The following is a 14139-nucleotide window of genomic DNA, read 5'->3' on the forward strand; positions in this document are numbered from 1 at the left end:
ATTGTTTGTGCTTTCTTCTCTTGTCTTTCTCTCTTCGCTTGCTTTGTTTTCACTAAGCATGCATCGCCAAGTAGCAAAAGCCTTTGCTCTTGTTATTCTTTTTTTTTTTAATTGTGATAGCACTAATTATAATGAATTTCTATAGACATTGATAACTTTGTTGTCTCGAGTCCTCTGTTGGATTTTGGGATGTGTTCTGGGGCACAGCTAAAAAGTTGACTATCCGCACAAAAAACACATGAAAGGTTTAAAAAAAAAAACTTATTGCTTCGTGACCTCTATGGTTCTCCTGTTCACATTGATGGTGAATGGAATGGGCAGCTTCTTATGTCATATTCAAGACATTGCCCTTCTTTCTGTAAGTAACATTCTCGCCTTCTTGATATAAAAAGGCAAATAGAGACTTTTCCGTGTCGAAGATGGTGGCATTATGCCAATCACTGGTGTACTCCATAACTTCCGCGTGGTCTGCAAGGTTGTTGAAGGACGTGTGGCTTTGGTTGATGCAATTTTTTTTCCTCTTTAAAATTTTTTCGCTTGCCAATATGTGAAGCAGCAGTGCAGGTTTTGCAGAATATCCTGTACATAACTGCAATGTAGCGAAGGCATTTTAAATGACCTTTGGCGTGACAGGACTGTTTCGACTTGCTGGGGTGCACCGTCCACACTTCTATGTATTTCACAAATATTTATGTGCGGGCGTGCTCTCATGTGCTAGCTGAAGTACAAGTAGCATCACCTTTCAAGTGGCGAGGTTTCTAAATAAGGAGGAACACTTTTGGCATCCCAGTAAGTTTTGTTGAGTTATTCAGGCTTGACATTTAGGCTAGTTAACTTATACCTTCTGTTGACAGCCATCTTGATGCAATATTAAAGATTCAGTTTCATAGAAAAATGTGTTTTGTTGTGCGTGTATGCGTTTGTACTGCCTTACTGTGGTTGCAAGTAGATAAATATGGATTAGCTGGTTTCTTGTTTTGTTTACATATCGGGGCATCAGAAATTCCCACTCTTTGCTTCCTGTAGTGTGAGTGAGCTTCAGTTTTTGCAAAGAGCAGACTTATCTGTTGGGACAAGTGTTCTTGACTGGGCTTGTGATTTTCTCATTTCCACAGAAATGCTTTTCTCTAATGGACCGTGGCTTTGTGTTCAAGCTCATCAATTCCTACTTGGAGAAATTCAAGACCGGCGATGAAATGGTATGTGCTGAAAAGTTTTATGCTAGTGCATTGCAGCAACATGCTTTGCTGCATTGCATACAAAGTTACCATCCACTTACCCGAGCTCCATTTATGGTCGCTCTTCTTGTCCCTGCCATCGCAATGTGTGTGGAACAGTCTTGCCGTGAGGCTAAAATTCACATCCGACGATTGTGTGGGTAGCCACTCGCGAAAACTTCAAACAAATATAAAAGTGCATGCGCTACATTGATCATGACCACCTCGCTTGGCAGTCCGGTGCTGTCGTTTTGCTGCAGAGCCTACAGATGGCGCTACAGTGCTGTCAAAATATAGGGCAAAAAAAAAAAACGAGCATCATAGCAACTGCTACTACCCCATTTCGAACGCTACTATATTCCATGCATCCATCCAATGCTGGTGTTGAATTTACTTTTTGCATTCTGCTCTATACTCTGTTATAGGACTATACCTCATTTTATTTGCTTTTTCTTCTCAGTAACCACACGTAAGGCAAGAAAATTAGAGATGAGGGAATGTCAAATTTTGGTTATGAGCCAAATAGAATAAATTCAAATATTCAAATATTTTTGGATACTGTACAGGGTCATGAAGAAGCACTTCAGGTGTTTTCTCTGAGGATACACATTCCGTAAACTTTTGCTGTTAATGGTACCGTCTGTTGCAGAAGTTTGCGGCCTAACGCGCCGGGCAGAGGAGCAGTATTGCTCCCGAGAGGCGGCGCTGCGCCCGCCGGCGCTGCCTGGTGACGCAGCTATAAAGAGTGAGGAGACTTGTTCTCTTCCCCTCATGAGGAGGCTTGTTCTCTTCTCCTCATCCCGCGGTTGATATCGCACATCTTTGCTCTCAGCCGCGGGATGAGGGGAAGAGAACAAGTCTCCTCACTCTTTATAGCTGCGTCACCAGGCAGCGCCGGCGGGCGCAGCACCGCCTCTCGGGAGCGATACTGCTCCTCTGCCCGGCGCGTTGGGCCGCAAACTTCTGCAACAGACGGTACATGTGCATAAACAAAATGTAAGATGCTTTCCTTTAATTGACTTTGTTTGCTCAAAGTTTTATTGCACCTTGCCAACAGTTTAGTACCTTCATCTTTCCAGGATCTGCATTGCTACAAGTTTGATTTTCTGGAGATTATCTGCTCACATGAACACTTCATTGCTCTCAACTTACCCTCTTTGAAAGGTGCTTACAGCCGAGGACACTCAAAGAACGCCAAAGGTATTGATACATTTCACTTCATTGGTGTTTGTCTTTTTGTGTGTTTTGTTGTAAAAGTGTCCATTGGCACTGTATGCGTTTTTGCTATTGTTGCTTAGCAGTGTTAACTTCTTTATGTGTTAACCACTGAGAAAATGTTGCGTGTTTTCTTTGTCCTTTGCTGCTAGCATTTTTTTTTTACTTCTTGGCACTGCATTGTCCACTTTGAAAGTCAGAAGCAAAAACCTAAAGGGGGATTAGCACTTGAACTTAGCATTGAACTTTAAATTTAATTTAATGCTTAAACAACACTAAATGTATCTATAACACATGTAATAGGCAGGAGAATTCAGAAAGAACACTCGTACATGGCAGAAAATTTATGACAGTTTACCATATTGCATGCTGACATGAGTTAAAGCAAGAATGTCAGAAGCAATATGAATATTATTTTGTTTCGAGAAAATGGTTTCTGAAAAGAAAAAAATAAATAAAAGAGACCACAGTTGCTTATTTAACGTGCAATGTTTTCAGAAGTCAGTGTATATCACAATGTAGTGTAACCCTACTGAAGTTATATGATTTTTGGTCATTTGACATCAATTAGTGAAGGGTATTTTGAAGCTGAAAGTGACACAGGGCTGTCTCGATTTCCACGATAAACTCACATGTGGGATGCAGGCACATGAAATATTTCAAAAGGGCTGTAAGCGTTCGGCAAAATGCACACTGCTTGATATGAGAGCAAGATGGAAATCCTTTCCACACCATTCGTTTTACGCTTTTTGTCACACAAAGGTGCTTTGGAACCTTTCTTTCATTTTCTATTTTATTCGTTCACTGCAATCGTCTGCACATTGCTCGCACATTCATGTGTGCCTAGATAGCAGTTGGACTCTGCATCATATTTGCACTTCTTCTGACCCCCCCTTTTTTATACCCCGAGTGCACCAGCACGATTTGTAATAGATCAGTATTTTCACATTTGAATGCCATAAAGGCATTCTAGTGGTGCATTGAGCAGTTTTTATTGCTGACTTAAGGCTAACAACGAATGACCAGTAGACATGCAGCTTGCCGTCGGCATAATGACTTGTTTCTGTAGGCTTCTGTAGCTCGAAAGGAAGCAGTTTACTGGGCAATATTACAGCAGAAACTTTGAAGCCTTTGTAGAATTTATCAGGCAGAAATGAATGCTTGTGATGAGAGTTCGAAAAGCAAAATTAAGTTTTTCATTTTTTACCTAGTCAGATTTATGTTCTTAAAAGTCAGAAGCTAGATATCGCTGCGTTGACCTCTTTCTTCGGCGTATATATCAGATCCTCAGGCCAGTAACATGGCTAGGAGAACTGTGAAGGACCAAGAGAAGGTGCACTGGCTGTTGTGAAATTGTTTAAGGCCAGAGAGAAAAATTGCAGAGACATTAATTATTTAACCGGATGAAGGATGAGTGTAGCTATTGTTTTGGAGACACTTTTTCTATGAAACCTCATCTCCAGGAACTGGACGCTTCTAATGTAATGGCTAGAAAAGCACACGAGCTTCAGACATATCAATGAGGTTGGAATATGATTGACATTCAGTATGTGACAGATGATGAAATCTTATTGCGCACATTGTTTAGGTGACACTTAAGGCCGGAATACATGGAGCGTTTTTGCTGCGTCAAGCCAGCGGTTTACGCCCGGCGGCGCGCGGCGGCAGAATAAACGCATGCAGCCGCCGATCTGGCCCTGCCAGATATTTGACGCGCGGGCGGCGCGGCGTCCCCTCGAACTGGAAGCTACAGCCGACGCGAGCCAATAAGAGCGCGGAAAGCTGGCATTTCCGGTTTGAGTGGCCGCTGCCAGCATGGCAGCCATGGCTGACGAGATGTGCGGCAGTTTGGCCGCAGAAACGTGATTATCGTAAAAATAAACGCTTAATCAAGCACAGAATATCGCATTTTTGTGAGTATGTGGCCTACTCTCGGATCGTAATGTATTTGTTTTCTCCCTGAAGCGAAATTCGTAAAAAAAAAAAAAGAGAAAGAAATGTGCCGCTGGTATCCGAGCGGGCATTCTGTGGTATTTTCATTCATTCGAGCGAGCCAAATCATTGTGCGACCTGTGTACGCTTTCTACATTTAGCATAGTAGCGTTGAAATGTGCCCTTTCCAATTTTAACACAAGGGACAGCGTCGCTTCTCTCACGTACCTCACTCTGCGGTTATTTCCGCTCGCTAATGCTTTCGATGCTTTCGCATCGAGTCAACCGTGGCGGCGCTCATGCCGCTTCGTTGTTCCATGTATCTCGAGCTGGGCGTCGCATCGTTGCGGTAGTTTTCGACGCGCAAAAATCGTGGAAAAAAGCGCCGCATGTATTCCGGCCTTTACACATTGCTTGGCATTGCTGATGGGTGCATCAGGTCAGATGGGAGGAGCCTAGGGGAAGTCATTTTGTACAGCATCCTCCATGCGTCACTCTTGGGCACAGATTGTGAGGTCATTGCTTTATTATTAGTATTATTATTATTTTGTGCAGTAGGGCACGCACTGTTGTCGCCCTGTAGTTGGTCGGTGCTTGCTGATTGTAGAGAGTAACGCATACACCCTGTTGTCTCATTCTGTACTATGTTGCATCTGCTGTTGCGGAGCAGACGAAAGCGAGGAAGTTGCGTCGGGCGGTAAGTTGCCCACTCTTGGCTTGGTGAACAAAGCGCGTTCATTGCATAAGGGAAAGGCATCGTTTCTTTTTTTTTAATTCCTGAACAGTCCTGCACATCATTATCCCTCGATCACCCCCTTGCCACACCTCTGTCTCTCTCTTTCTTTGGTGTGTTTGTCCCTGCTTGAGCCTGCTGCTGCGCTTGTGTGTAGCGTGCAGCAATATTCTCCTGGTGCTGGCGGTCGTGTTTTATTTTTTTATTTTTTGCATCTACAAGACCTGCGGTGCACTGTGTGTGGTGTGTGTTTGTCCTGGAACCTGCGGCAGTTGCTGCCGGGGAATCACTGACTGATTGCTCGGAGGGGATTGCGATCCAGCAACATCTGTGATGGCGTAACTTATTTGAGGGTTCCTCTTTCAGAGGGAGGAATAAGAGTTGCGCGGCAGAAACGTGGCAAGGCAGAAGTGTGTCACAGAAGCTTTTTATTTCATTGCCAGAGGTCGCACTGTCACATGCACACCTCACCACATTAGTGTTCTCCATGTGCTGTAGTTCGCACGCTGTGAAGACATACCTTTATGCATTTCATCATTTCATTTTATACCATTACTGCACGATCCACCTTACAACACATTTATTGGCCGCATTTTATCTCCCCCTTCATTTCTTTTAATCTCCTCACCATTCTTTTTCAATCTTTCCCTCCCCAATTCCCCTTCCTACACAGAGTAGCATGTCAGCGAAATCTAAACGCCGGCTAAATTCTCTGTTTTTCGTTAAAGGGTCTTTCTCTCTCAATCAATGACCACCTATGACCGACTATGCTCAATACACCGCACACACAGACACAGGTCTGATGATGGGTTTAAAAGTTGTTTGGAACAGAAGCATTGATGAGAAAATGAAGGTACTGCCTGGAGAAGTATGTGATTTGGGTGTGAATTGCAAACTAGTAGTATTCTGAAATAGTTTTCATTACCAGATTAGCTGTTGCCATTCCCTCCGGGCAACTGCAGTGAACTTTAAATGTGCCCACTTCTGCTGTAGTGTGTAGTATTAGCCGTGATGTCTGCTGGCTGCTGTGGTGAGAGGTGGCTGCTGCTTCTGCTGCTGCTGATGCCTGGTTCCAGACGTGTGTGTGTGTAGCTGTCCTAGCTGTGACTTGACTCGTTAAGTTTGCGGTGTCATGTTTTACCATTGCTTGTCAAGTGTGCAGCGTTGGTTTATTGCTATCACCACAGGCTAATGCCAGAATTTTTCTCAGCGGTTCAACTTTGGTTTTGAAGAAAAATTGAATTTGTTACCAGGCGATTTGACAAGTGTTTTGCATCACTAACATTGACGCACTGTTGTTATGGCCATTTTTGCTTTTTTTTTGACACAGATAAAAACAACGTAGTGTTCCTTGACAAAGTTTTCAACACTTGGTTGCCGTTATGAGGTTTTGCAGTTGCTTGGCCATTATACCACTGGCATTGTTTTGTTGCTATCGAAAGGTTATTAGTGTTGCAGCCTATTTCATCAAAATAGGGCTGAAGATATGGCTGAGCCTTGTTTAAGAGCAGGCACTTTTCGAAAGTGGGATGCGCGTTAGGTTGAAGCAGGAACTTGATTGAATGGAGAGAGTTGTCATTAAGGCAGGAAGGTAGCATGTTAGTGGCTTATGTGATCAGTAAAACTCCTTTCTAAACGCACTGCTGGTGAAGCCAAGGTCTGCTATGGCAGCATGCTTTCATAGTTTCTATCGTTGGAGCTTTCTTGCTGGTTAAGATTGTGCAAGTATTAGATGCTAGCGCTTTTGCTTTCCTCCGGTGTAAGCAAGGGAAGGAATCTCGGAGTTTTTGCATTGGGATTTTAGCAGTAAGAGTTGCTGCATTTGTTTTTGTCATTCTGGCTTTTTAGCAGTTTTTGGAGCTTGCAAATGCTTGCGTAGAAATTGAGGCCAGCAGCTTCTGTGCCTAGCACAGTAGAACCTCGGTGATACCAATCTCACGGGGTTGCGAAAAAATTCGTGTCATTCGAACATTTGTATTATCGAAACAAAAGAAAATGAGTATCTAGAAGCATGGAAAAGCAGTCACGCAGGTCTGTTTACGTCTGAGAGGGTTTATTATGGTTGCACGGTCACAGCTGGGCACTCACGGCGCACGCAGAGTGACAGGCGATCGCGACGGCAGCGACGTGCGGCCCCACGGCGTGTAAAGCAGGACAACAGACTGCTCATGATGCGTACAGTGTGACTAGCGGTCACGAAATTTCTGGTGTGCGGCCCATGCGCGCCCGCCACGTGTGCCACCAACTACTACTCACGGCCGTACGCGGCTGCAGACTTTTCACGGCGTGGAAAACAATCGCGTTGTCGGCGATGTGCGGTCCGCTCGGCTTTCACATACTCTCATGGCACGTACAGCACAAGAGATGGCGACATGCGGACCACGCGGCGCCACAAATTGCGGATCGTGATCGCGGAGTCAGCAATGTGCGGTTCGTGTGCGCCTGCAGCTTACGCTGTCGCCAGCTGCTGTGGTTGCGATATCTGCGGTTTGTGGGCCGCGCGCCACTGAAACATTTTTGCACTGTGAGCCCAACAGACAATCGCGACGTCGGCAAAGTGTGGTCACCGTAAACTGCTCTTGATGCATACATACAGCGTGGCTGGCAATTGCGGAGCCAGCTATGTGCGGGCAGTGCATAGTGCTCAAGGTTGCGGTCGCAGTTTGCGCGTTCGTATCATCCGTAGTGGCGCGGGAGAGAGTTCGCAACATCCGAAATTTTTCCCATTGTACATGGTGCACTCCGGCCGGGGAATTTCGCGAATTCGTATCAACCGGATTAATATCACCGAGATTTTACTGTAGTATTTATAAATATATTTTCTTTCATCCTATATTTCAATTACCTTTTACATTTGACTGCCTGGCTTCTTTTTTTTTTTTTGCATCATGATATTTACAAAATCGTAAACACTTGGCTTTTTTGTTATATTAGTGCGGGTATGTTAGTGCTGAAGGCATGACTTTTATGACAAACCTTGATTAGAATATATTATCTTAAAGCTCTTGTGTATGCGATATATTTGGCCACAATAATTTTGTGTGGGCTACCTGATGAAAGTTATGGTTGCTCAAAATATATATTTATATGTAAGAGGTCTATTTGTGGAAGTTGAGAATTTTTAAACTCTTATTTTTGTTTTGTCTTTTTGCGCACAGCTTCAAAGGCTTTTAACCATTGATTTCTTTGCTTGGTGTTGGTTTATGCTTAGGAAGATGCTCTTTCTGGTGACGGAGCTTCTTGGTTTTAACTGACTTCACAGGGTACTGGCTTCTTGTGTCTTGTGTTTTTGTGCTGGGGTTAATTTGCAGCTTCTTAACTACTACAGCAATTACTATCCTGGACTGGCCATTATGACCCATTGTCATCCTGTTCGATGCATTCTTGTTAATCGCTTTATGTTAAAATCGCTGCTAGACATTGTCTTGACAAGTGCTTAGTTTTTTTGTGCAAAGAATAAAATGTAAAGAGCTTTTGTTGTCTTAAGAGAGAAAAAGTACACATTGTACAATCGTCTCTTCAACTGAAAACATAGTGCGAAAGACATTTGTCTTAGTATTTCACTGCTAGGTCATTGGTTTTACGACAGCATAACATTAAATAAGGCCACTTCATTTCAGTGCACTCTGGTATGGTAAGAGATTTTTGCATGTTTCCTCAGATGCATTCAGAACAAAATTACATGATAGTCTGTAGATTTCGATCAAATGGGCATTGTCTTATTATGAGGCAAACAGAAAACAAACCTTGCAGCATATCTCAATACAGTAGACAAGTTATAGCATATAGGTAGTGCATTTCATTAAAGAAACATGCTAGTATCCTGGTACCCCGGTAAGACAGCGGCCAGTTTTGAGAATGACGCGTTAAAGTATATTTGATGTTGGCTCAAAAAAGAAATTAACTGCTTCCATGCAGAGTTCGACATTTTGCGGAAATTTTATGAGCATTTTATGAGTCGCAGTTTTGCGACGTGTTCTCATTGTGTTTCCTGTGCACCCTGTGCCTTCGCTCCACAACGTTGCCAGACTATGAAATGGAGTACCGGCTGTCGGAAGAGTTCTGCCGCAGCCACTTCCTTGTCGGCGCCCTCCTGCTGGAACTGCGAGCGGCACTCAGTGAAGTGCAGAAGGTGCGGCAGCGGGCCATCAGCGTTGTCTGCAACCTTCTCGCCAAGCACGCCTTCGATGACCGCTACCAGGGAAAAGTGTGTACAGATGGTTTTACCATTTAGTCTTCATGTCAGTGCATTGTGTCTTGAGCATTCCCGAAGAAATTTTAGTGCCTCATACACCACGCTCGCATTCTTTCGACGATGACAGCGACGTATGGTTTTATGTGCCACTGCGAAGCTTTGTGGGCTCCTTAAGCAAAGATTCGTATCAAAGACCACTTAGATTCTCCTAAAACTAGCAACACTAGACTTGCTGCGTCCCCCATGTCCCACGGACATGCCTGTAAAAGTGAAGCAGTACTGTCATGTTTCTTTTATAGTTACCTGGCTATACTGGCTTGCCCCACAGTGTCACTGCTGTCGATATGCTCCTGCATGCCATTGTAACTTTGCAAGTTATATGAGGCAAAACTGTTTTGCCTTGGAGGTCGGAGAATCAATGTGAATTCCGAGGCCTGGCAGCATGCACTCTTAGTTCTGAGGCAGAAGATCACTTGTTTTCATCTTGTTACATTTTCTCCCTTCAGGCCCAGCAAGCCCGAATCGCCTCTCTCTACTTACCCCTCATCTCTGTGCTTTTGGCCAACATCAACCGCTTCAGCAGCAGTACGGAGCAACAGCAACAGCCTGCCGCCGCTGCTTCGGCTGCTTCCAGTGCAACGGCCTCTTCCAGCACCTCGCCGTTGCGCAAGATGAGCAAGGCAGACAGTTTGAACCATGCAGCCAGCGTTGCCGATGAGCCGGGTACACCGCAGAGCATGGTGTCTTACCGCAATAGCGTCACCATCGACGGGCCGGCTTCCCTGCCGGGTTCCGGACGTCACAACCGGGACTCCAACTACCTCTCCATTATTGCTGGACAAGGTAGGTAGAGATAAGTTTTGGTTGCATATCTTCTTGACCTTGAGAGTCGGACACGACTGAACGCCTGAACTGAACTGAACTTCTTGACCTAGTGTAAAGGGAACCTGCAGGTTTTGAGAAGTGAATTCAATTAAGCCTCTTTGAGCATTGCAGTGAGGTTGTAAAATCCGCCCACGTTTTGGACCTTGCAAAGCTAGCAGAGAGCGTTTGATGTCTCTCTCTCTTAACTACTTCTTATTGGGAAGTACGAAAGTAAAGCGTTAAATGTAGGCTTGTGCAAACACTATTATCTCTTTTATTCGAAGCTAGTTTGAACGTACAGTAATTTTCTGAGGACAATTTTGAAGCAAAAATTATGAAAACCTTTGGCGGACAAAAAATGAAAGCTTGCGCGAAAAATTAAGCATGGTCAAAATCGTATTTTTTCAGCGTACTAGACCATGGCGTCAAAGAAATGAGGTAGTGACTAGAAGCACTGTCTCAGTCATTGAAGCTGTCGTATTGGCTTTCTGTATAAGATTCATCAGAAACCACTGGAGAGTAGACGTGTGGGGAACCACACAAAGCAAGCGTTGCAGAAATGGTATTGGCGCAAGGTGATGGCTTATCGATTTTGAGTGCCAAACACTTAATGAAATTGAATGTTTGCAGAGCCCTAATTAAATAGTTAATTAAATTAAATAATGGGAGCATAAGAGTTGGGGCAGTAATGATGGTCAGTAATATGAGTGTTTCTCAAGTTAGGGTCTGGGAAGTCGGGGTTTCTGTAGCGTTTCTTGCAAAAACACTTTTCTCGACTGGATGCCAAGACATAGCAGAGCCATAGACTTTATGGGTCAAAATTTGAGGCGCCAAGCATTTTTAGGAACTTGGGAATGTTTGAAGAATTTTCAAGGGACTTAGGATTGTCGTTGAACCTGCCAATGCACACATGCCTGAGATATGCGGGCATCTCTCTTCTGTGCTGTTCAGGTTTGAGGAGGTGTATTTGGGCGCTCACTTTCTTCACGGTATATACCTTGCTGTAACCTCAAATTTTTAAATTAAGAGGGGTCAAATTAACCAGATTTTACTCTAGTTAAAAAAATCCCAGTGTGCACTTAAAATAGTCAAATGCTTGCGATGTAGTAGCACCTTGCTCATGAAGACTTGGAAAAGATCTGACGTGGTAAAGAAAAAGAAGGTGAATTGACTAAATTGTTCATGAATTTGAGACATTCAAGACGACATCTGACAAAAGTTGCATGGCCTAGTAGGGAAAGAAAAGTGGATAACAAAAATCCATGTTGAATCTCCTACAAACAAAACGCACTGCTTCCTTCTGCACGTGTTCCAGTTTGTTTATACCACACTACTTACCGTACTTACTCGCGGATAACCAGCACCAAAATTTGAAAAAAAAATGTGTTAAAAAAGTGGAGGTGCGGGTTATGTGCGAATTTTTTCTGCAGGGTAGCCGACCCCCCCCCGTGTAGTCCCGCCATCCCCACCGTCAATGATGCTTGTCAAGCCGATAAGGAGCCAACAAAAAGCATGGCCAAATCCACATTCATAGCATAGCCTGTTTATTCTCCATGCCATTGGTCACGCTTTTGTGGAACCAGCAGTTGTTAGGCCTTTTGTCAGGTGCTGTTTCAACATCCAGTCAACCGAGTTTGCACTGCTTTGTTTTGGCATCATGAGGTGCAACTCGGTGGCAGTCTTTGACAGCGAAAGAGAAGCTAAAGATTTATAGCCACCGCTGAAGGAACTGGCAACAGAGCTGCAGCAAAACAACATGATGTCGACGAGTCGTGCATTCACGACTGGAGGAAGAAAAAAAAAAAAAAGTCTTGAAACAACAAACTGGGACAGGCGAGCATTTCGTGGTCTGAAGACTGGTTTGTACCCCTTCCTTGAGACTTGGCAGCTTGCCAAGCTCATTGAGCAGCAGAGGATGGCCACACTGTTTCAACAGAGATGGCTCAAATGGAAGCCCTGAAGCTGGGCCGGGAAATCAAAATTCCACGTGAGTTTCATGCAAGCCATGGATGGCATCAGCGTTTTATGACACGACATGGATTTTCAATGCGACGGTGAATAACAATGTGTTAGCGTCTTTGTGATGCTTACGAAAAAAAAATTATTGAACTTTCAACGATATGTCATCGGACTTCGGAAGGAGCACAGCTATTTGCTGTCTCAGGTGGACAGCGATATCGGCTGACTTGGTATGTAAGAGCTTCAAAAATTGTGCCATCAGTAGCAGCTTGGATGTTTCTGAGGACGACTACGTCTTTGAGAGTGGCGGTTAAGCCTCGAATTGTAGCAGTGAGAGTGGTGACGATTGAGAATCGGATAACCAGTGACGCAGTCGTTTGAATAAATGTTCCAAAAATGAAATGATCACCGAATGTGCAATTGTATCTTTCTAGTGCACATTTTTTTTTCTTTTCAGATAAACGCACAGCTTACATTCCAGGACTTCTTTTATTTATTTTTTTATTATTTTGGCGGAGTTCAAAGTTAGGGGTGCGGGTTATAAGCAGGGGTGGGTTATACGTGAGTAAATACGGTATATGGGATCCAAACAATACAACTTTGCTTGAAGATTATGGGATTGAGGGCTTTATATGTTAAAAGATTGATTTCTTGAGGCCACATTCTTGTGTTGCTCTGTGATAGGCACAGGGTATGGTTTTTTTTTTTTTGTATGTGTTTGTGGTGTGTGGTCCTACTTAAGTAGAACACCTGTTCGTGCTTTCATCATGTGTTGTGTGCATCTTTTATGTGTATATGCACGTATGTGCACTTGCGTATTTGTATGTATGTGTGTTTCATACGTTCGTGTGTCATGTTATACGTGAATAGCTCCATATTCATACATGTCATAATTTCGTAAGTGACGTGCGCAAAGTCTTCCATATTTTTTTTCTCCTCTTCCTTCTCTCTTTCTCTCTGACTTGTGCGCCACACTTTTTAGCCTCTCCACCGCTTCCTCTAATGAAGAGGACAGCTTGGCTAAAATGGCGCCTGTCACATTCCTCAAGTAGTAAGTAGCGAAGTCTTAGTGTCGTCGCCAAGGCGTGCAGCATAGACCTTTCTCTCTCTTTTTTTTTTCCCCCACTTCGTCTGTAGAGTGCATTTTTTTTGGGCTTGTTCTACTAGCAGCACAGCTTCTTTTGTTCTGTTTAATCTTTAAGTGCTTTATGTAGTTGGCGCATTTTGTTGCCAGCCTTGCTGTCTGATGGCTTGGCTTTTGTATGTTTGCTTATCGTATATAGTTAAATAAGACTAAATAAAGCAGATATACTGCTTCACCTCTTTACTTATAATTTGTCATATCAAACTACAGCTACAGAGATTACGTATTAACAGGGTGTAGCAGTATATCTGTCACTGCTTCACTGCAATTACTGTGGAGGCGAGAAAAAATGGACTGAAAACTACGTAGTACTGTAGTACTGTGCTAAGCCTAGAATGTTTCATTCGTGTTATGGCCAATTTCTTTTTTATTTGTTATGGGGAAGTAGAGAAGTTATGGGAAAGCTGTGAGAGGCCTCTACAACTGCACAAGTTATGAATCTGAGCAAATATAGTTCTCAAAGCTTGCCAAAAGGAACCTTGGATCAAGGGACCATATATTAAAGCGATTTGAGCTTTAATCAGACCTTGAAGCAATCTGCTTCTCTATGTGTATTCATTTTTGTCATTGATATTGGTAATTGTAAACTAAATAGTGCATGTCATTGTTTAGGTTGCATGCTTGTTGCAGAATTCCAGATTTCCAATCACTTGTTCGATAGAGTTGCATCTGCTATGAGAGATGAAATTTTCGAGTTGCTATGAATAGCTTTTTCTTCTTTAGCAGGATGGCGAGTTGTGAGTTGATATGATTTTTATGTGTTTCACTGCACGATTGGTAATAAGTCTGGAACTTGACATTACAATACGTGGTAATCATCAACTCGGTTTATGAGAACATTCCTCCATAGTGTGAGAACAAGCAGGACAGTCATATGATG

General features: G+C 43.4%; 1 protein-coding gene across 4 annotated transcripts in view; it reads left to right on the forward strand.

Annotated features, from left to right (window-relative positions):
* Ziz (dedicator of cytokinesis protein Ziz) overlaps window positions 1–14139 on the forward strand; it is a 171035-nt gene that overhangs the window by 119283 nt on the left and 37613 nt on the right. For 3 of the 4 annotated variants that reach the window (XM_084595167.1, XM_084595171.1, XM_084595169.1), the window contains 5 exons: window positions 1116–1199; window positions 2297–2417; window positions 5035–5061; window positions 9126–9304; window positions 9799–10135. In XM_084595167.1, coding sequence (XP_084451293.1) covers window positions 1116–1199; window positions 2297–2417; window positions 5035–5061; window positions 9126–9304; window positions 9799–10135 — 748 coding nt within the window. The remainder of the gene's footprint in view (window positions 1–1115; window positions 1200–2296; window positions 2418–5034; window positions 5062–9125; window positions 9305–9798; window positions 10136–14139) is intronic. The other variant, XM_084595170.1, reaches the window with a different exon arrangement.

Source organism: Amblyomma maculatum, chromosome 2 (assembly GCF_055883805.1).
Source record: "Amblyomma maculatum isolate TAMU_Amacu chromosome 2, ASM5588380v1, whole genome shotgun sequence".
NCBI lineage: Eukaryota > Metazoa > Arthropoda > Arachnida > Ixodida > Ixodidae > Amblyomma > Amblyomma maculatum.